This window comes from Struthio camelus, chromosome 14 (assembly GCF_040807025.1).
Source record: "Struthio camelus isolate bStrCam1 chromosome 14, bStrCam1.hap1, whole genome shotgun sequence".
In the NCBI taxonomy this organism is placed as follows: Eukaryota; Metazoa; Chordata; class Aves; order Struthioniformes; family Struthionidae; genus Struthio; species Struthio camelus.
Window position 1 is genome coordinate 16,609,409 of NC_090955.1, and position 22,769 is coordinate 16,632,177.

The window sequence follows — 22,769 nt, forward strand, 5'->3', positions numbered from 1 at the left end:
TCTGGATCTAAAATAATAAATAGTATTTTATTTCTATTAGCAGCAAAGGTTTGACCAACCAGTGTCTAATCAGTTCTACCTAGACATATAGCAAATCCACTAAAATATACTGCAATTTCCCACTTTCCAATTTAGTGGGATACTGCGTTCCCACTAAAATATACTTCAATTTACTTTAAAGAATGGACTGAAATGTATCAGTCAATCGTCACTGTAAGTATAAAAATGGGAATTCTACATCCAGTTTATCATATGGACACAAAATTACAATATTTTTAAACACAGAAGGTTTCTTATAATTTTTGAAGCTGTTATGGACAGCAACAAAGTCTCATTTTAATATGATTTCTTTTCCTGATATATACTTTGAAAGTTGTATTTAAGATCAATCACTGCACACTGGCAATAGCCATCCAGTTAATTTTCCTTAAATCTTATTCCAACCTTTCTGATGAAAGGTCATATAATTTGCAATTAAAACAAAATAGCTACAATAAAAGATTAGTTTTATTTCTGTAGATAAATTTCACTGAAATCTACAACACTACGGTCTGATTAGAACAATAATAAAACGTATAGATTAATAACACAAAATACATTTTAAGGCTTACTCCTCATTGTATGATATTTTTCTGTGACTTCTTAGGCACTCTCTCTTAAAGGTAACTCTCACTACGTATTAACTTAAATTATTAGAACTATTAGAGAAGGTAAAAAAACTCAACACCATATACAGAGTAAACCTTCATCTGGCATATGCTATAAAGGGTCCATCTCAGAGAGATTTATGAAATCAAAAACACCACAATGAATCACTGTAACAGTTTGCTATATTGACAACAGCCCACCCAAGCAGCATTACAAACAGCCAGACATTTATGTTAAATTTAACAGTAACCACAATAATAAATTTGGTTTGTATATTGCAAGCTGCTAGGCTTACTAAGCAAAGACATACGGATAGAAGTGATGACCATGAATAACGTAATCAAAGTTGCAACTGTGCATTCATACAGTCAAAACTGCCTCAGATTTTAGCAATGCTAAATTAGAAAGGAAAAAATTGAAAATATTACTAACATTTTAATATACCAATAAACTAGTACAATAGAACAGCACAACGTAGGAGAAAAGAACAAATATTCATTAAGTTCTTAAGAAAATTTACTTACAAGACAAGCTCAGTCATTATCCATTTTACTGCAGCAAAGAAGGCATTATAAGGCTGAAGAGAAGCAACTCATTTAATAAAAATGCAAAACATGCAGTATTTATACCTTAACTGAATTTTCCACGTAAAGACAATGTTATGGATATTCAAATGCATGGAAAGCATGAGAAAAAAAGCAGTAGCTTTTTCTTAGAGATTAAAAGAAGGAAAAAAATCATAATTATTGTATTGAATAATAAAATACACTGTCATGAAATTTCCTTTACATGTGGTCCTATGCACAGATTATCACTTAGAAAAAGGACAGTTTTGCAAATGATTCTTAAATATCTAACCTCTAGGGGTTCCTATTTCCCAGGCTATTGCTGGAGGAACAGTTCTGATAGATAATATGAGCTTTCCTTAGGCTGCAGTTCACAGACTCGCCTCTCTATAATGTAAATCTATATTCATTACCTCAGTCTAATTAGGCAAGGGAAGCTTCTGAAGTTTTAATTTACCTAAATGAAGTTATCTGTGTCACACTAACAGCCCAGCTGTAAGCAGTGTAAGTAATTTTTAAAATTCTTCTCTCTTCCCTCTGTTTTTCTGGATAATACCAAATAAAGCAAATAATACTTTTAAAAACCTGTGTTTAGAGAATTGTATGTTGAATTACTCATTTTGAAAGAATCTTGGGCAGAAAAGCCAGCTTCCATAAATCTGAAAAGAATAATCTACTCTTGTTTCGCTTGCTTGTGGTAGGGTCTTTCGGCTGCATAATATTTGCAAGTTTATATTTCAGATCCCGTGTCAACAAAGTATTTTAGCACAAGGAAGCAGTCATATTGACTTTAACAGAAATATTCAGATGTGTAGAATCAGGTAAGAGCGGTGCTGGGGCAGCACCTCCCTGAGGCAGTGCTATTTCACGCAGCAGTAACTGGCCACGTGCAGCGTTCGGGGGCCGCAGCGAGCGCTGCGGCGCAGGGCTCACCAGCTCGCGGAGCCAGCGCTCGAGGAGCGTGCGGCGGCACAGGCGGCCGAAACAGCAAACCAGCAGAACGCATAGAGCCTGAGACACTCAAGGTTTTCTCCTACTGAGGACTGTCTTATAGGAAAAGATAAACCACGTTATTACACACATTATAAAAAAGGTATGACAAGTCTTTCCTAGGGATGAAAAGAACATTTCAGCCCTTTGGGGCATTTTATTTCTTCTCTTTCCAAATCAGAAAACCTGAAATGTTTCATACAAGCAACGGAAAATGTTGTTCTGAAATAACCAAAATTACCTAATTTGAAAATGTTGTATACCTTTGTTTTCAGAATAGCAAATTATATCGTAAAATAATATATATTTAATGGAAAATATACCATTTTTTGTAAGACTAATGCTTTTAATATGAGAGCTAAAACAAAATGAAACAAACTCTTTCAGCGTAACTGAAACAAAAGATTTCAGTATTATAGGGCACAAGTGAGAAAAAGAGCTTGTTTTGAAATTTTAGTGTAAAAACTTTTCATTACATTGAAATTAATGCACCCTTATGAAATGTGATTTTACTAAGACAGTATTTTCCTCTCAGAGACTGTTCCCTCAAAACCTGTGACCAGCTGTGTTCTCTATTTAAAACAATCGAGCCAAAGGAATTGACCTGGATGACTCTATGGCACTAATACATTTGTAACAAGGTAGTAGATTTTAGACTAATTTTAGTAGAAATTAGTAGATTTCATGGAGAGTTATCAAGAACTTGAATAAATTAAAATGAGAAAATACACTAAATAACACAGTATCCAGATATCTTTAAGAAGCAACCTCATACGGTAAAGAAATGGACCAGATTATCTGTAACTCTTGTTCATATCTAATTTATCTTTTTAGTCCCACAACCTAAAAATCTGTGATGGAAACAGAAATCAAGCTCTGACTCCTGCTTAGCATAATTTTAGCAGAACGTTGTGAGACACCCTCCAACAGTCACAGTCCCCGATGCCCATGCTCCACTCCTACACTGTTTAAAATGAGGTATAAAATATTAGCTTCTTAACTTTTTAAGGTGTCTCAGTTGTGTCGCAATGTCTACACTATCTTTGTACAGTCATAATTCTGAAATGGAAAGATAAACGTCTTCAAACAAATATGTTGCTTATGTAGAAAAACTGCTGAAAGCTGCCTAATAACCTGATCTACATACGCAAAACTGTGCATTAAAACCTAGAAATGAATTCCTTTTGAGGAAACTAGCCCTACCTGTTTTTATTGCAATTTCTCTTTTTGCTTTCTCTGTAGTCATGATTATTAGAAGTGAATGACTCAATGGGAAAATAATAAGCTAAAGCTCTGCCCATCTTTCAGGCTGAACCTGAAAAAAGCTCACTTGAGGTTTAAAAGGTAAGTTGGCTGTCTTCAAAAACATACATAAAGAACAGGTTCACCACATCTCAGGGTATCCCACAATCGTTCCAGAGTTTTTTTCCCAGTAAACAGAGTGCGGGTAAAACTCAAAATAGTGAAAAGCGCTTGGATAAAAGCCCACTCAGCTCTGCATGCTGGGTGCTTATGCACACTGAGCTGAAGCCCCCAGCCTTGGGATGGAAGGCTGTGGCAACAGTTTTAATATATTTTAAAATTGTCCATGCAAATGTGATTCACAGCATCCTGCATTATTTCACTGAGAGTTAAAGACCCATTGCACAGCCTGCCACTTACGATACTGAGATACTGTCTTTTTTCTTCAGGTTCAGACCATAGCAGATAACACACAGATACATGCACTAAATCCATATTAGATAGATGCAGTAAATCCATATTTGCAGATATTTCAAAAACATGTGGGATCATCTAATTGAAAACATCCCAAAATGCAAATGATTATTAAACAAACCATTGAAGTTCTAGATTTATATGTAAGTATAGATGACAGAAGCTACATATTTATAGATATTTGGAAGTTGCCAGAACTTAGATATTTATCCAACAATTTACATAACTATGCATTTTTCTAGCTGGAGCCCTTGTGCATTTAAAAATGTCAACCGCTAGATAACTTTTCTAGCCTGGTAAAGTTGTTAGAGTATTTTGCTGCTGCCTTTACCTATGAATTTTTCATGCATTTTCGCTAAAAGTTTAATATGCAAGAACTACAGTTTAGCTAACATTTTATCAGTTCAAACAGATACAGTAATCTGTAGACTGTATAAGGGATTATAAAATGCCCTTGGAGTTATTAACTCCAAGTCATTAACTTATTAACTTAATATATAATCTGGCAACAAGCAAATGCTACCCTTGCCAGACCCAGCTTGACTCTAATCAGAAGGACAGGGTTTGTATTCAGAGCTAATTAGAAGACAAGGGACTAAATGATCATTGAAATTCTACTTTAAAAGATACCTTATCTAAATACTTGGGAAATTTTCTTAAAAGCATTGACTTGTGCGCTCTGCAAATGAACCAATCCTTTCATATAACAAAACCCTCATTTTTTAATTTGAATTGTATATTTCCATGTGTGTATGTGTTTACATACTGAAAATGTATATTTGCTTCCAGCCTCCCAAACGTGAGCATCCAGATGGGACAAAGGACATTCTGACAGTGCCTCCGAAATGGTAGTCCAGTATTAAAAACGGTTGTATAAAGATTTGAACTTGTAAAAGCTTAACACCGCATTTGTTTATAATAAACCATTCCTCTTATGCACTATGGTAAACGCAAGAGCTGTAAGCATTCCAAATTAAAATTATGGGCTTACGATGGCCATGATATATTTGCAACAATTTTCTTTGATGATTGCATGGAAAGGTGCTCAGAAAATTAACTATACTTACGTCCAGTAAGCTATGGGCACTGTCGCTACTCTCTTTGTTTGTTCTACACATGGCCTGGTAGTCATAAAGTGTAATTCTACAGAGAAGAACAGAAAACTGCTTGACTAAAAGAAGAAAACATACTGGAATAAAAATGATGTTATGGAACAGTCTGTCTACAAAGTAGACAGGAAAATAAAAACTGTAAGGGTGGCAGGGAAGAGAGGGAAAGGGATCATTAACATACTCTATACACAAAGGAGAATAAAGGTAAGAAACAGCGTGGAAACTTTGTAAGGATTTTATCAGACTGCGGAACAAAGCAAAGGCATAACTGGGAGAAGTGAAAACAGGGAAGATACACATACGGTGTAACGCACAATGAGATAAACAATGCCAGGAGGAGAAAATACGTTCAACATGATGCTTAAACAATTGATTCTGGACTACGACCAGCACATTCAGCCCCAGAAGGTGAAAGAACCTATGCATTTGAAGGGCTTCTCTCAAGAGACCACGCTTGAACTCCAAAAATGCAAAAAGACACTTCTACTGTTCTAGCATCTCAGTGCATAAGTGATTTGTAAACATGGTGTTGCTTCCAAAGAAGAGAGGGTGAATTTCAGTGCATTCACTATACAGACAATTGAAACAGGATGGGTTTCCTTCTCCTTCTTTTCATGAGGGCAAAATACTCCATGTCAGATAGCTGCTGCAATTAACATATGCTAGAAGCCACCTCAGATGCATAGTCAACAGGGAAATTTCTTTCTGCTCTTGATTTTACTCATCATTAACACACTTTAGAGATCTAAATGTAAAATCCAAAACTCAGTATATGGAAATGTGATTGTTTCTCTAAATCTGTTTGTCCATAGAACAATTAATTGATTATATCCATCCACAGAAAAAGCATTTAACATCTCTAATAGATGTAGAATAGAATCTGATAAGTTGCAACAAGCATAAATATATAAAAGCTACTAGTACTGTTTGAACGTATCCATTTGACTTTTGCATCATCAAGGACAAGGGAACACAGTTGGACTTAAATGGTTTTAAATGTACAAGACGGGACTTCAACGTTTTGTGATGTGTGCCTTGCTTCTAAGTGAAGAGGAAAGGAGAGCACACAAATTCGGCTATGGAAAGGATGTCCCAGAAGCTGCCAAAAACAGGTCATGAAATGCATTCAGCATCACCAAGAGGCATTCTGCGCTGCATGCCATGAAGCGTTGCAACCTGTACCAATAAAATGTTGTAATCCATACCAGTAGAAACTATATATAATTGTTCTGATCTAATTTTGTGACAGCAGCCATCACTAAAAACTTCTTTATTATGCACTATATTTTATTTTTGGCTCACAGGCACAATATCTAAATATATTGGCTCTTGCAGCTTCAACTAACCATTCAGTACATGGTCATACTGCTTACATTATTGACTTTGTCTTATATTCAGAATATAAATGGCTAAGAAGCCATTGTTTTCTGGACTGGCAGAGAGAGGCACATGGTAGACAAACGCATAACTAGAGACCTAAACATGGGTGTAAGTTGAACACTGACCATCTTTGGCAGAATCACGCCCACAGCCAGATCCGCGCACACAGATCTGCCAAGACAAACAGAGCAGTACATGGTGTAAGCTGTGCTGCCCGTATGGCATGCAGTAATACACCACTTTCTCTAGCTTTTTTTTCCTCCCCTTAACCATGGTCAGAATCCAGCCCCTGTAACGTAATCTCTACACCTCAGCCTTTCCACTCTTGGTGTTAGCTCGACTATTTGGTTCTTCTAGATCTAAGGACCCTGCTGTATGTCTGCAGGGACCTCCTAGTGATGGCAGCAATTGGTTCGTGCACAGACAAGGACAGTTCACAGCTTTGAACTTGCTCTCTGCAGAAGAGTCAAAGAACTCTACGTTGCTTGAATGGTCCCATCCTGCTTGATTCACTATCCAGGGTTTGGAGTAGAATAGTATTCAGTTTAGTCTTTATTCTTCACAAAAGATTTTTCAATTTAGAAAGTTTGGTGACTATTCACTTGGTATTTGGAAATGCAATCATTTCCTCTACTTTCAAGATCATATACAAGAACAGCTCAGTTAATCTGTGGACTTCTTTATTCTGTTAAGAGGTATTAATCAAATACCATTACAGTGTGTCATTTGGAACATCTGCTATAATTTCAAACTCAGTTTTACATGCTGGAAAAAGGCTTTCACCCCTCCCTATTAATATTTGTTGGTATTACATTTATTAAATTATAATAAATAGTTTCTTGAAATGCTCAAAGATAAAAAGTCATAAAAGATTGAAATATGTACTCACACAAAAAAATCATAAACACAATTAATATTGCACCCAGACATGCTATATTATATTTCTGTGGATTGTCTTATCATATTGTAGGCAGTATACAACAGTCTAAGACTGTATTATGAACAGGAGGAAAAAAATATTAAAATATTTGTAGTTAAATACAATTTCATTTAACAAGGAAAGAAATACTAAGCTTTAAAGTGATAGCAGAAAGGAAGAGTTGCAATAAAAAACTCAAAATCGTGGTGGAACGCTGCAAAATTGTTGCTGTTTGGATATATTTGAATGTCAGCAGATGACAGTACAATGAAGTTACAGTTTTAGTAGATATATCAGAAGGTGTTGTCAGTGTGAAGAGTCTGTTTCAGGAACAAACCAGAAAATAGATAATGTATCCGGTTAGAAAAAAAATCGAGTGAATGTTTAGAATGATACATGCCAGACATGCATTTCTTAATAACGAAAGTCTAGAATGAGTTCTACTTCTTGAAAAATGTATTCACCATCTCAATGATTTTCGAAGCGGGTAGGTTCAACATCTATCTGAAAGTTTCTAAAGACAATTCAAACAAGTACAACACAGGATGTGCAAATTATATCAGCAAAAGCATTACTGCCAAACATTCTCACAAAGACCTGATTCTTCCCCACTAAAAGCAAATAGGAATTTTGCAATACGCTTTAAAGATCAGTGGATGAAACCCATATCCATGCTGAAATCTGAACACTGCAACATATTGAATCAATTTTGGACTCTCATTCTCTGTCACTATGAACGATATTAAAGCTCCGTATAAATGGGTTCCATGGCACTTACAAATTCAAATACAGTTTTGTTTTGGTTTTATTCTTGGAAATGTAATAGGAAGGTAAAAGCCTTCCAGCCCTGTTCCTTGTTAAGGCTACCTCAGTACTGGTAGTCAAAACACTGGCCTAAGATACTGTGGTGCTTCTGTGCCCAGGTGTCATTGCCAGAGTGCTATTTCATTTCTAATGTCTTTCTGAAATGTTATAAAATAAGCTTTCCTTTCATTCAGACAGATTTAACTAACTGTTGCAGAACGAAAGGCTTCCAGATTACCCCTTACCCGTATCCCGTTCAACTGACTACAGTTAGTGAACACGATAATTGCCTGTTTCCCGTGATCTAAATTTAAGCTCGTCTGCATGCCCTAGTCCGTGCTGTGTATTACAGCACTTCACAGGAGTGCTTTACTCCTGCTACAGATAACATGCTTGAGACTTTCTGACATCACCACGCTGTTAACTGCCCCTTTTTGCATACTGAAGTCTACAGAAAATTGTTTTCAGAAGCAGTCCTAAGACAGATAGGGATTATTTGCAATCATCTTTAAGTAACGGAAAATAATATTCCAACCGTTAAATGTGCACCTCCATTGTTTATAACTTCAGGGGCCAAATACATTTTACTGAAACCTTTTTTATAGTCAGTTTCCTAATATAGTAAATTCCAGTCTGGTACTTTGCAATGTACTTACAATTGAGTACCAATCTGGTTCAAGAAAATTAAACTTCTAAGAGCTACTGGCAGCGCAGTCTTTATTAGATGTACTCCTCTGCTTTCAGCTAGATTTTCGGCATGTACATGAATTTCTACCCAGTAGTGTAAAATCTCGTAACTGACACCTATTATAGCATAAGGATCTTCAGTGCACAAATTTTAAATACTTTTATCATCAGCTCAAGATATTTGAGGACACTCATAAAATTTGTAGGCATAACAAGCTTAATATTGTTCTGTTTCATCATGGAACTAAACCTCAATTCCATAAAAAAGGAAGAAGTGCTCAGAAACACAAGCACAAGAAGCTGATAATAAAGGAAATCCTGCCCTAATTATTGACGCTATCCTTTACTCATTAGTCTAAGCAAAAATGAATGGTGAGTGCAGCTCACTTCTGATGCAGAGATGTTCATTAACTCAAAACGCGAATGTGCAGCCCGTCCCACATCCTCGCGGCAGGAGGAGGAGGAGGAGGAGCAGTATATTGAATGGTATCAAGAGTAAACTCGTTTCTTAAAACTAGAGAGGGTCCTTGTGGGCAGATAGCAGGACACAGTAAGAAAATCCGTGCTGTTGCTGCCCTCGTTCTCCCACCTTCACTGACAGATAGATTATTACAGTGTCCAGAAGCTGTCAGTCTAATACCTGTCACCACCACTCAGATCAAGGAAAAGAATAAAAGCAAATTACAGCTTTTGACAAAACAGATTTGTCATCGCTTATCTTTGACTTTAACATTCAACTATTCTTAATTGCCAAGATGTTGCAAAGCATAGCATTTATAAAAACTAAAACTCAACCTGTTATTTGCAGTGTATAGAAGGATGATCCATTTACACAGCACACATCTGGGGTCCTCTTTAAGTGGACAAAAGTATTCCCATATAGCTAATACACTGCATGACACTGGTAGTAAAATTTACAGAGACGTAACCTTTAAACTATGCCTGAACTCAGTTCTGTGACAGTTAATTTTAGATGTCACATGGACAAAACACGAGCAGAGAACAAGCCACATAGCAGTGCAGAAGTTTCAGAGCATAGGTACAAGACGTGCATCTAGTAAATGCAAAAAAATCAGAAACGGGCTCTTGTAATTGATAACGGCAACAAGGAAGTGACAGAGAGTATTCCGCGCTTCAGTACCTGCAGGCAGCGTGCAGTAAGGAATGAGATCTACTTGTGCTAGACAGCCTGCTATATCCCTTTCTGATACTTATTCCAATGATGAAAATGGAACATCGTTCTTTAGGGCAGTACAATAAAATATTATTTATTTAGAAATTAAAAATTAAAGGCACAGGCTCATACATCCTCTGCAGCGCACACGAAGGTTCATACAGCAGACAATTATTGGAAGGAGTCTGCTTATTTTTCTAACTTGAAGGCCTTCTGCTTGCCCATGCAAAAAATAAAATGCAAATGTGTGTTCATCTAACTGACAAATTTTTGTGATATTTATGTCATAAACAGGAGATATATCTTGGGCCTACTTTTTCTTTCACTAAGTAAATCACCACTAAAGATAGCGAATGTTGTATAGTCTAAGAACTGCGACATCACAGCTGCATTTATATAGCTGAAAACAAATCCACTAACTCCACTCTGAATTACTCTTTCATTCAGAGCACTGGTCTTCTGCAGAGTATACATCTACGTTCATAAATATTGCCAAATTAAGGGAAAATAAAGGTCATTACATTTTTTAAAGGTCAAAACAATGACTGGAAAAATCCACATGAAACGAAGCAGAGCTTCTAAATACAGCAGTGTCCATTTAACACCTTCAAAAAGACTCAAGAACAGCTAATTGAAATTCATGCTTAAATAGAAGAAAGTGACCTAAGCTATGCAGAAAAATATCCTTCATTTGGAGGCTGTGCTGCCTCAGTGGAAACTAGCAACCTGTTGGTGGTCAAATAGTTACTGTTTTAATGATCTGGCTTTAATAATGCTTTGCTATTTGCAAGTAGCTTAGCAAAGAGATGCGAATTTTTTTATAATGTTCTTATAACCCAGAGGGAAAACACTTGTTAGGTTTTGCTTCTAAAGCAAATCAAGATAGAGAGATGAAAGTCTGCCGGTGTGTGTACTTATTTTGAGAAAGCAGGTGAGGGGTTTGGGATGCTGTAAGGGCACAGACGGCGTGAGATACTCACTAGGAAGCGTGAGCGAAGATAAAGGAACAGAGCAAGGAAAAGCGAGAAGCAGGGGAAGCTCTCAAAGTGGCAGGAGCTTGTTCGAGTGAGCCTTAGCATCTGGGAAAGCTGGGGTCAAGGTGCCCACCATTGAGGTGATATATCCTGACAATATGATTAAATACCAAAGCATAGCTCCTTCTACAGATGCCCAGAGATGATGCCTGGTGGAAAGAAAACTGCCGAGAGGAAATGATGCTGCTTCCATTGATTAGTTTTCCTCATAGTGGAAAGGATGGAGGTGTTTTGAGGTCAAGATCCATTCAATTTTCTCTATATTTATTTGGTTCATTTCTTCTGGGATCTCATTGCTCCTATAGCCCTCACTTTTCTGATGCTAATGTTTTTCTTTTGATTTTCTACTTTCAGCAACTGAATAATTTTTATCACTGTTTTTAATGTGCTGGTACAACTACAAAGAGATACAAAGAAGAGATTCTTCTTTATAAGTTACTATGCACAGCAGATACTTTTCTCAATTAAAAAATGAATTTTAATTTATTTAATAATGAATTTAAATTGTATTTTAATTATTGTACTGTGGACAATATTCAGGATATAAGATAAACATTATTTTGCTAAATGAAATTCCAAAACGTGTCACTATGCTTTGGCAGAACTGCTGTAATGTCATTTTTTTTCCTAACTACGAAGCCCATACACTAACAAAATATGTACATGTATATGCATGTACATATCATTCAAAAGAAGTACTGAGCTTAAAGAATTTAAGGGAAGAAGGGGGTATTTAAGTTCACTTTAAAAGATAAACAGCAAACATGAAAATTGAATTTCAGCTTGTTGCAGGTTGAAAAGCAATATAGTCAGGAGCAAACAACCCCCTTTTGTTTAACACTTCCAGCTCAATCCTAAAATGAACTTCTATATTACTGCAAATTAATAGTAGTTGAGAGAACTCATAAAGGGTTATTTCATTTTTGGACAGAGAGCCTGAAAGCTGGCATGAATCAGTGAGGTAGCAGGACATATCTATACTGCGACCCAGGTTAGGGGTCCAAAAGGAAGAAACGACTCCCATCCCTGTGGTTACTGGGGATGTCATCTGCAGTGAAGACGCAGGCACCATGCAACCTTCAACTGCTATACTAAATGAGAAAGAGCAAAACCAGAACAAACAGGACAACGCTATATAATTCACCTGCTGGAATGCAGATGCCATATAAGAAGAAAATTGCAAGAAAGGATGGCTCTGGAAATCATCAGAATAAAACCCTAAAGATCAGAGCTTGCTTGCTGGTTTGGTCTCTGTAGTAAGAGAAGCAATGGCAAGTATAATGTGCACAGTATCTATAGTAACTGCTTTGTTGTGCTCTTAGGGAAATGGTATCGGTAACACAGATTTCGCCACTGCGCCATTCACTGCTTTTTTTTTTCCTTATTCCATATAAAATAAATTTTGGGAAAAAAAACACATAAATTCATAATCTTTAAAATAGAGTACATATGTCTGATTATCTTTTGTTAGAGCCACTAAATACTTTTTCTTATTGGTGGAAGAATTTATTTTAAAGGCCTCATCTAGCACAGACCATCTAGCTCTGTTTGCTGCTGCACAGAGCTATCTGCTGTACAGCAGGAAAAGCAGGTGGCTCATTTAGTGCAATTAACAGCAGTTTGATTCTCTCCCATTTTTAACTGATTGGCAATGGCCAGTTTACTGTGTTTAAATAATTGGCTCATTGTGTTTACATTTTCTTTTGCATGCAGCTCAGTTGCACTGAGCTAGTGGCTTCATTATCTGTAAGTGCCTCAGAGCTCACAACCAGTGAAATCTCAGCCCAATGAGCCATTCCAAATTGGAGCCCACCATAGCCTAGAAGGAATACTTGAGCGAAGCACCCTTTGCTTTTCTCTGCTGTGGTGCCTACTACCTCGATTGTCCAGTAGATACTCTACTTAGAACGCCTTGCTAGCCAGGACAAATGAAAGCAGGACAAATTAATGCATTATCCCTTGATTTAATGGTATGCTTTCGTTTGCATTAAATAAAATGCTTCATCTCTTGTATAAACAAAATCTTTTCACTACAGAATCGATTTTAGAAATAGCCCTTCAACACTTGAATATAAAGACTATAGTGCTAAACACAAAAAGGTTGCTGCCCTTAGAGAATGAGGATTTTGCATGATTCGCTGAGTGCTAGATCTTTCCATTTCAGGCCAGTCATTTATTAGGAAAGGTATTCAGCTATAATGCACAGAGGCAGCACAAAAAGCTTTCTGCCTTTGAGAGACTGAGCTGGTTTATAAAGGAAGCACACAAACCATCTATTTGGAGAGCAGCTGTATACACCCTCACGTGCAATAACTAAATGCAGTGGTTGATGGGAAGAGTGATGTGCCATCTTTATATACTAGAAATGCACAGGAAAATAAAAGGAAAAGTGTTAGGTATATGTAGCGCAATTCTCTCATGCTCTTACACAAGCTGTAAGAGGATGAAGTGGTAAAGAAAGGTTCTTAGGACTGTGGGAAAGCCATGAAGACTCCCGTACTGAATTAGAGGTTAAAGGGAAAAGTCCTTTCTTACTTCCCTAGTATGCATTATTCATTTTGACGGACACACAAAATCATTAGATTTATTGCCATCGTGATGATAACACCAGGTCAATAGTCACAACAATGTTCAAATGTCAGTTAACATGTGAGTGAAAATGAATTAGTGACAGGTCATTCTTCCTTTTAACAGTAGGACATTTTGTACTGCCTGTTCTGAGCAATCTCCAACTTTTACAGGTCAAAATATTAAATATTGCATTAATGACTTGCTTTACAGTCATTTAAAGTCACTCAATAGTACATATGGCCCAATCCCATTTCTACGTGAGCACAGTGGAAACAGGAGAAGCACACAGTTTTAGCATCATATGCCAATAAACTGTTCTTTTACCAAAAAACTCACTGTAGGCTGAGCTGCCAATACCCTTGACATTCAATGTGCATGGCATCAAGTTACACTAAGGTCACACCAAAAAGAAGCATAGGCAGAATCTGGCCACTCAACCAATCATGGGCCTCTTTTATGGGACTTTTGTTTTATTTTATTTTATTTTAGCAAACTTTTTAAGGGATAGAGAGTGTACTTAACTCTTACCTCTTAAAGGAGCCCATTGTTAGTAATTTGTTCATCACAGCCCCTTCAACCTCACCAAAAAAATAGCCAGTCTGCAAGGAAAGAACGCAAGAAATTACCACAAGGGCAGATAAATGGCAAAACAACACTAGATGCAATTTAAACTGGCATATTCTAGGATCTGACAGGAGTGGCTTTGACAGCTACATAGACAGGTTTTCAGGACTACTGCTATATAAAAACTGAAGAGGACTTCTCAGTCATGGCAAGTTATAGAGATTACGTTATTACTCCTGAGCAGATGTGAGAGCTTATACAATAGATTGAGGTACATTATATAACATCTAATATCAGAAATAAAAGCCATTCAAACCTAATGCTTGTAAAGGAAACGTACTAATCCGATCATAAACCCTTGTGATTAAAATGTTACTCAAAAAAGACATAAATAGGTTTTGAAAGGATTTCATAAACAGTCATAAAAAAGCATTGTTTATAATTCCTGCATGACCTGTTTAAGGAGCTGGAACAGTGCATTTCATCAGTCCTATAAATTTTAACTCTATTCAGAGTCATTTCATACTTAAAACCACTCAGCCTGATGAATTACCCATTTTGTCCTTGTTCAGTAAATGTGGGCTAATAAAATAAATCTCTGTTGAGAAAACAAACATTCGTGTTATGAATTTGGTATGTAATGTGGAAGAGACTCCATTATCTGAAGCCATTCATATGACATTCAAAAGTCTTGCACGTACAGCGTTTTTTCTAGTTTGGGAAGACATTTTTTATTTTCAGGCCTCAGCTCCCAGAAGGATTGGGTATGTTCTCTGCATTGTTTAAAGGGAGAAATCCCACAATTTATGGGGGGAAAGGGCACTGCACTCTCAAATTGCATGGATTCCATAGGCTTGGTATGAACGAAACCCCAATTCCATTACGAGGAACTTAGCTGACCTCAAGTATGCACCTGGGAGTTCGCAGGCAGAGAAGTTACAGCCCTAGCCAAAAAGAGGCATTCCTCCATCTAAAGAGCAAGTCTTGCCTTTTTTACTCAGGGGAAGCTTGGAACATTTTCCAAAACATGCGGGTGTGTAAAGTTTCCTAGAAACAAGAGGAACATTGGTAGTTTATATGGCTAAAAATACTAACCTCAATAGCCCTAGCTGACTGATGAAGAAAGATTATCCTAACTATGGGATGCGCAGTCAATTAAAGTCAAAAAGCCCAAACTATAAGAGACTAGTCCACCTTTAGATAGTAACAAACACGATTTATCAAGTTGTGCTTCAGTCTGATAAAGCTATTTCAGGGACTGTTCCCTCCACAAAAGTTCCTTTTGTAAATACCAGTACTCTCCCAAACCTCTAGCACTCAAAATTGTTCTTAGTTTTCTTACTACATCAGGATTTAGTTGTAATTCAGAGGAAGAATTACCTTGCCCATTTTCAGGAAAACAGTTCTTAGAATGGCTCAGGTCGTTTCTGGCATTTCCACAGAAACGTAGTGCAGAAAAAACCCTAGAGAGCTGAGTAACTGATAACGTTTCATTCCACTTCCCTATCCCTTCCTCTGCTCCCGAAAAATATAGAGTGCATGCACACTTACATAAGTGTGTGTGTGTGTGTGTGTGTGTATACACACATGCACACATATATGCACGTATGTAAAAACATATGTTTGTATACACACACACACACACATATAAATGAATATACATTATAATTATAAAAATATTACTATAATGTTTTATGGACATAACTAAATACAGAGTCAACTTTAGGGATCGTCTGAGGCTTAGAGCCCTCATAATTAATTGCTAAGTTCAGCAGCAGTTAAGCAGGTGAATGTTTCTAAGGAGCTACCAGTGCTGGACATGGCAGAACCGGAAAGACGATCTAATTGTCTCACTCTGTGAAATGTTAGGAAGGTTTCTCACCAAATATGTGCCTCAGGAAGCACCAGTACCATGTGATTCTCAACTGTTTTTTTCCAAGCCCAGAAATCAGATACAAGTGCGGCTTTTTTTTCTGGGCTCACATGTGCCTGATGCTGTACCAGCCCATGGGCAGGAATAGACATTGCTCCAAAGGACTTAAAATCTAAGTCATAACACACTTCTAGGCTAGTTCTGGTCCAACAATTGTCCATACTATTCTTACTATGCTCTCAAAGGGTTAGTAATGGCTAGTATCAGGTAACCTACCAAAGGAAAAATCTCTTCCTGATCCTATTCATTGCCTATATCCAAATATCAATTAGCAAATCAGTTACCCACGTCAGAACTAACTCATTGTGCAAAATAGTTTGGTTTTTTTTTTTTTGAAAGGGTGGAGGTAACCAGACAAAATGTTTAAAATGGAGCAAAACTATTTTGCAGTGAGAGCTATTTCCAGGTCATTGCTCATCTATGTAAAAAATATAGCTATGATAGATAGATAGATATAGAAGAAAACAACAGCTGTTTCTAACATAATGCAGTTAATGTTTAAACAATGTTACATTTTTAGTTCATACTATTTTATGGCTACATCCTAGAATTACATTCACAGCATACTTGACGTTCTGAAGGGACAGAAGCAACAAATTTAATAAAGTAAGACAAAATAATCAGTTTCAATCCTCAGTTTTGAAAATAAGAAGGTTCATATTGTGAAGAAAGATTACGGTACAACACAGTGCAGCATCTGTTTAGCAGTTAATGTTCTGATACAGCGTTGGAAGCACAATAGTTTCAGAAAAATTGTATTCGCCTTGCTTCTGGCTTGCTAATAGACTTTTTAAAGTCTCAACTAAAATGTAATATTTGGAGCAAAGGAGAATGGGAGCACGAGGAAAGGTTTTCCAGATATTTCTGAGCTATGCAAAGCTGAAAAATACCTGTATCTTTTCACCTTCAGGAGTGTCAGATTTAAAGTTGCATTAATTCAAGTTTTTAATGTAAAAGCGAAAAGCTCAGTGTGGCTTATTTTTTGACATTCCCTTAGCGTTTTTTACCTCCTCACCGATTACTCTTCTAAGCCACCCAGAACCCTTTCTGATAGTTACGTTTCTCAGTAGCCAACCCAGTCATAACAAATTTAATTCACCTAAGGGCTAAGCAGGAGTACGGATATTCCCATTCATAATCCCACAACACAGAAGTTCAGCTTCAGACAATTCTGGCACAACTGGGGCAAAATCTCAACAGGTTTCAGGCAAAAGTTAATGAGGATGGTGATGGCTTCTTCATAAGGTTTGCAGGGTTGAGCAATTATACGTTCACTTTTCAATCATTTGTCTATGATGCCAAAGCAAATTACTGTTTTGAATGACCTCCATATTAATCACAATCCTTGTCCTGCCTATTGCAGTGCTGAGTGCTTAGTTTTAACCCCTCAGTGACTGCGATCCATTGCAGAAAAGACATTCGTCTGCAAACAGTTCTGTAAAATGTCATTATTTGAACGTTAAGAGCTCTCTGTCCCCAGCCTTTGCCTCCTCTCTCCCAACCCTTCCATATGGTAAAAATGCCACAGAGCATTTTTCTTCCTGAGGTAAAAATTTCTTAAAGAAGACAGACATTTCTGCAGCAAAAAAAGCCCTTTAAACAGAACATTAATGAGTTCAAGAGCTGACCCTGCACCACAGGAAGAAAGAAACTGAGCTCCTCTGAGAGACAACTTATATTCTCTATTGAAATAAATTTTTTAATCTTATTTTACTAATTTATTAAATTTTTGAGACAACAGCCCATTTAAAAAACAAGTAACTTTATATAATTGTGTTACGTGAGACAGTTAAAACAAAAAACTTTCACTTACCTGTCTATAGTCTTCAGACACTAAAATAAATCCATTGTTATCTATCAAGTAACAGCTGATTGCCTGAAAAATAATAAAACTACAATTTCAATTTTTAGTCTTAAGATACAACAATTTTATTGCTTAGTTTACTTCAATCCCAAGTGCCTTCTAAATGGGTAAACTTTTAGCCTTCAAGTTCTTTTAACGGCTCACATAACTGCTAAGTGAATGTACTCTCAAATTACGAGATATTATTTCATTTAATTTTTATGCATTTAATTCATGCAAAACAAAACAAAGATTTGTATAGAAAAAGAGGATATAAGATAACCATAAACAAGCATAAAAAAAATCAGGTCAGTGTTTTTATAATCCATTCTTAAAAGTATTTCCTTATAACAAAGTCTGGAAAGGCATAGACCCTTGTTGCTCCCGATCGCTTATTCTGTGTTTGGAGAAAAACATCAGCACAATGTCATTACACTAATGATGTATTAATGAAAACACAGTGTCAGCCTGGAGGACCAACAGGGGACCAGGTAATATTTTTTAATTTGTTCATGGGCGGAGGGGACCAGAAACTTCTGTAAAAGAGGCCCCACAGGTCTCCTAAAGCTTTTCAAATTGTGTTTTTAATTGGGAACTGGATTCAGAGGTAGGACTGTTAGTGTTTCGTAGGTCAGACTTATAAATTGTATAAAACAAGGTAAACCCAAATCAGTGCTTCCCTCCATAGATGCATGCACTATTTTAACCTCAAGTGAATTACTAGCTACAGGCAAAGTTTTAATTACTGCGCTTCAGAGTTTAAACATAAGGTTCAACTCAAACCTTGATATTACTCAGTTTCCCTTCATTATTGCTAAATACCTACCCCAGTGTTAAATCTGTAAGGTATTTCTATCATTGGTCTAAATCAGCAAATATTTTACCACTGTTCCTTAAATTTTCTGTGACATCAGTGAAAAAAAGATTCTGGGCTGCCAGCATAGCAATTCTCATGGCTTTGCTTTTAATTTAAAGTCATTCCTGCTACAAGTGGGCTGAACAGAGACAGGAAAAAATTGGTTTCTACTGTATTCTGCATGTCTAGCAAAATATCTCTGCAGTTTCAGAGAGGAAAGCAGTTCTGTTGCAGTAGTAACTGTGCAGGATGTTGTGAAAATGCAGCCTGATCTTTCAGGCAACGTTTAGTTGTGTCTGATTCTCATTCTGGACATCTATTAGTGCTGCTCTGTGTGACTGAAGAAGAAGAGAGATGTGAAGAAATGCTGGCTTGAAGCTTAGCTTTAAAAAAAGCAGAGAAACCCAAACTAGGCAAAAGCTTGGAATGGATGTCATTCCCTAATGCAAACTCAGGAAAGTCATTCTCATATGGGGACCTAAGCTACAGGCACCCCCAGTGGCAGAAAACCTGTCAAAAAGGAAGTTAAAACTACTCATTATTTCCAGCCTTTGATCTGCCAGAAAGCCAAAAACTGGCAAATGCAGCCTGAAAAGCTGACAATGCTGTCAAAGACTTGGGCAGAGCTAACACATTCAGGAGAGGCTGCTACCTGACCTCGGTGGTGTGTGAGGGCTGGTGGCGTTTCAGCAGGACGCTGTAGCGCCAGGACGCTGCTCTCCTGAAGTCCATCATAAACCTCCCACTAACTTTAATAGGAGAGGAGCTAAGTCAACAAAGAGCTCTTTGGAAATTCTCCTCCTCAACCATTTCTTTTCTGTTAATTAGCAAGCAAGCGTGCACAGCTTACAGGATATGCATGTTTGCAGTCTTCATGCATGAAAAGTGAATCAAACAACGGTGCTTTAGAAACAATATTTCTCCAGAGCTTATTGCAAATAAGAGTAGATATGCTAGACAAGAGAGAGAGAGACTAGGCTTCATTTCATAGCTTATGGATTGCATGCAGTTGGGAAGACCGCCAGGATTCAGTAATTAGTAGCCATGTTTCAAATCTCTAAGCCATAGTTATTTGCTAGCATTGTTCAAACTTTATATAGTTATTAATGGTTTAGCATTACTATTGGAGACAGGCATAAAGCAATGAGAGGGATCTACAGCTTTTTGGAGGTGTGTGAAGATAACAAGATTTGTTTTTCAACTCATTTTAGAAACACTGACACAAGGAAAACGTTCATTCAGGACTACATTTATCCACCTACTTGCCAGTAAGATAAATAGCTCTCTCTATGCAGCACTACATTAAAGAAACATTTTGTAAATGAAATTTAGCATTGAAAAGGACAGCGGGGTGCATTTGCTTGTCCAATACCTTAGCGTGAATATTTCAAATATGAGATTAACTCATGGGATATTAGCATTTGCATAGGGTACAGCCATGTGAAAGAGGTTTAATTCACAATGATTCACAGGTGTTGGAGGTGAACTAAGCGCTACAGGTTTGCCCAAAGGTTCAAGTTCAGTGAACTCGAGATTTCAAGGGGAACGTTCCATAGGTGGAAAGTCCCTGAGCTTGTAAAACAGAGTAGGCATGAAGTCCAGAATAAACAGAGCAAGAATGTTGACTGAGGCCTGAGAACACATTTGGATTACAGTAACTTTGATCAAGTTCAAGCCCTCTATGTATTTTTCGGAACTCCAGTATATAAGAGCAGCAGTGGAATGTAATATGGGTTAAAAAACCGAGAATGAGAAAGAAAATAGAAAATTAAACGAAAACGTGAGACATCAGGAAAACAAGAAGAAATGAGCAAATATAAAGTTCTCCAAAAAAGAGAAACAATGAGACTTGCAATAAACTGTAAGTCTGTCACACCACTGCATTTTGGAATCAATTAATTCTCTGCATGATTACTGTGCTATTCCATTTGCATTAACTTCATCTTCTACTGTATATTTGTAAAGTAACCGTTCAGCAGATAATTTCTTGCCATTGAGAAAAGATAGCTGTGAAAGCTAATAAATTCAACAAGAGGATCTGTGACATCTGATAGAATCCTATCAACAGTCTATTTTGTCATTAAAATAAAAAAAATTTAGATACTCTAAATCACCAAGGTTCACACGACAGCTAAATTTCTCCTATGTGTATGTGGCTCATGCTGGTGTCAAGTGAAAACAGCTGAAAAGCTTTTAAACAGTTTGTAATTTGTTTGCCTAGGCATCAAAAAAACTTCTGTTTGAACATTTAGGAAAGTACATGACTATTCTTATTAACTACCAATGTGATAAAAAAGTATAATGTTTCTGGCTGCTGCCTCTTAGAAGCTTTAACAGTGTCTGCTCCCTTCTCAGTGAGGACAGACTTAAAGCATTTTTGCAGTAACAATAACAATGTGCCTATAATTCTTGTTTTGATGAAGCAGCTGAAGCCCTTGCAGCAGGCACATACTTAAAGCTAGAAATTAGGTACTATTATTTTTCTGTCACAAGGGCTGTTGCAAGTGAAGGAATTAATCCCCGCTCAATCTTTATTCCCTAATGCATGGTGGTTTATGCTAAATGATGCGGAGATTTTACATAGTAATCTAACTTTACCCAGGCTACCTGTGGTTATACTTCACAAGCTGGTTGGGTATGAGTGGAAACCCATTGATGAGACTATTTAAAGGTGCTGGAAACAATTCAAGGTAAAGCTTGTACATTAAGTCTACAGTAAGCTGGCACAAATCTGAGAGTGAAGAAAGGCCAGGAAACATATGAAATTTACACTTCTACAGACCCTCAATTTTCAACAGATGCTGGCTCACTCTGAGGACAGGGCAATAAACGTTCTGGGCTCAGCTTAAAATTCCTTGAAATGTAAATGACAGTGTGGAATTGGACGTAAGCAAACGAACTCGCAGCCTTAGCAAGAGCTCACAACACATGCATGGAATCTCTTTTTTTTTTTTTTAATTGATTCACTCTTAGAAAAGAAAAGCTTACTGAATGGTTAAAAACGATACAAGCTTCAAATGGACGAGTCTTTATAGTTGGAAATGCAAAAGATACGCTGGTTCAAAAGGTCAATTTCATTGTCAAAGGTGGCATGATTGTCGAACTTCTGTGTTTTGGCTTTCTGCAGATATTCTTTTCTTTTATTTATTGCTATCGCTATCCTCCATCTGTTAGATCCTAGGGTCCTGGTAAATGAATTAGAGTTTTTGTATAATTTGCTAATTTGCTACGCTGAAGAAATTAATGGTGCTCCATTCCTATAATCGCTGATGTTTTAAGTTCTGCTTTTGCCCCCAGAATGGTTTTTGTGGTCTGATTCTCATATATAACAGCTACATATTTTAAAAAATTATATCACCACACCCATATATTGGACGCACATTTCAATAAAACATATACTTCAGTGTCACAGGATATGGGGATCTGAAATAGAATCCTTGAAGCAGTATTGCTAAGAATGATGATGTACCTTTTAAACTTTTTATAAATTAATTAAGAGAAAAGTAATCCAAAAATTAAAATACCATTGTTTGCTCTAAAGAACTAAATATCCAATATAATAATGGCAAATGTTAGAAAACACTCCTCAGACACATTCATGATCTTTTCTGGTTAACTACCACAATTATTTGGATTTTTGAAATACGTATCTCAGGAAAGCCCCAACACTGCTTAATTGTCACTATATGAAATACCATAGAATACTGCTATTATTGTTCAAGTTTTATGTCCTGAATAACCCTGAAGGAACTTAGTGCTATACAACACACAGCAGACTCCAAATAAATTAACTGTTAAATAAGCAGAAATATAGTCAGGGCAGCAGTTCAAGTGGTGGAAGGTGTGGAGATGGCATTGGTAAATACATTCATACAGGGCATGCAACACTTTCTGGATAAGAAGTGGGAGTCTATTTCAAATGCTGAGGACAGTTCAAAACAGACCGGTAAGGCAGGACTAGAAGGAAGATAT

At 36.9% G+C, this 22,769-nt stretch overlaps 1 protein-coding gene across 3 annotated transcripts in view; it reads right to left on the bottom strand.

Annotated features, from left to right (window-relative positions):
• The window catches only part of CACNA2D3 (calcium voltage-gated channel auxiliary subunit alpha2delta 3), a 476,420-nt gene that overhangs the window by 24,464 nt on the left and 429,187 nt on the right, over nucleotides 1-22,769 (bottom strand). The window contains exons 30-34 of one of the 3 annotated variants that reach the window (XR_696027.2): nucleotides 17,912-17,974; nucleotides 14,130-14,200; nucleotides 6,538-6,583; nucleotides 4,988-5,063; nucleotides 1,173-1,225 (exon numbers count right to left, since the gene is read on the bottom strand). Coding sequence is in view for 2 of the 3 variants with exons in the window: in XM_068907199.1 (XP_068763300.1) it covers nucleotides 7,459-7,651; nucleotides 14,130-14,200; nucleotides 17,912-17,974 (327 nt within the window). In the remaining variant the exon portion in view is untranslated. Of the gene's footprint in view, nucleotides 1-1,172; nucleotides 1,226-4,987; nucleotides 5,064-6,537; nucleotides 6,584-6,626; nucleotides 7,652-14,129; nucleotides 14,201-17,911; nucleotides 17,975-22,769 lie in introns of those variants that run through there. The other 2 variants (XM_068907198.1, XM_068907199.1) reach the window with 2 other exon arrangements.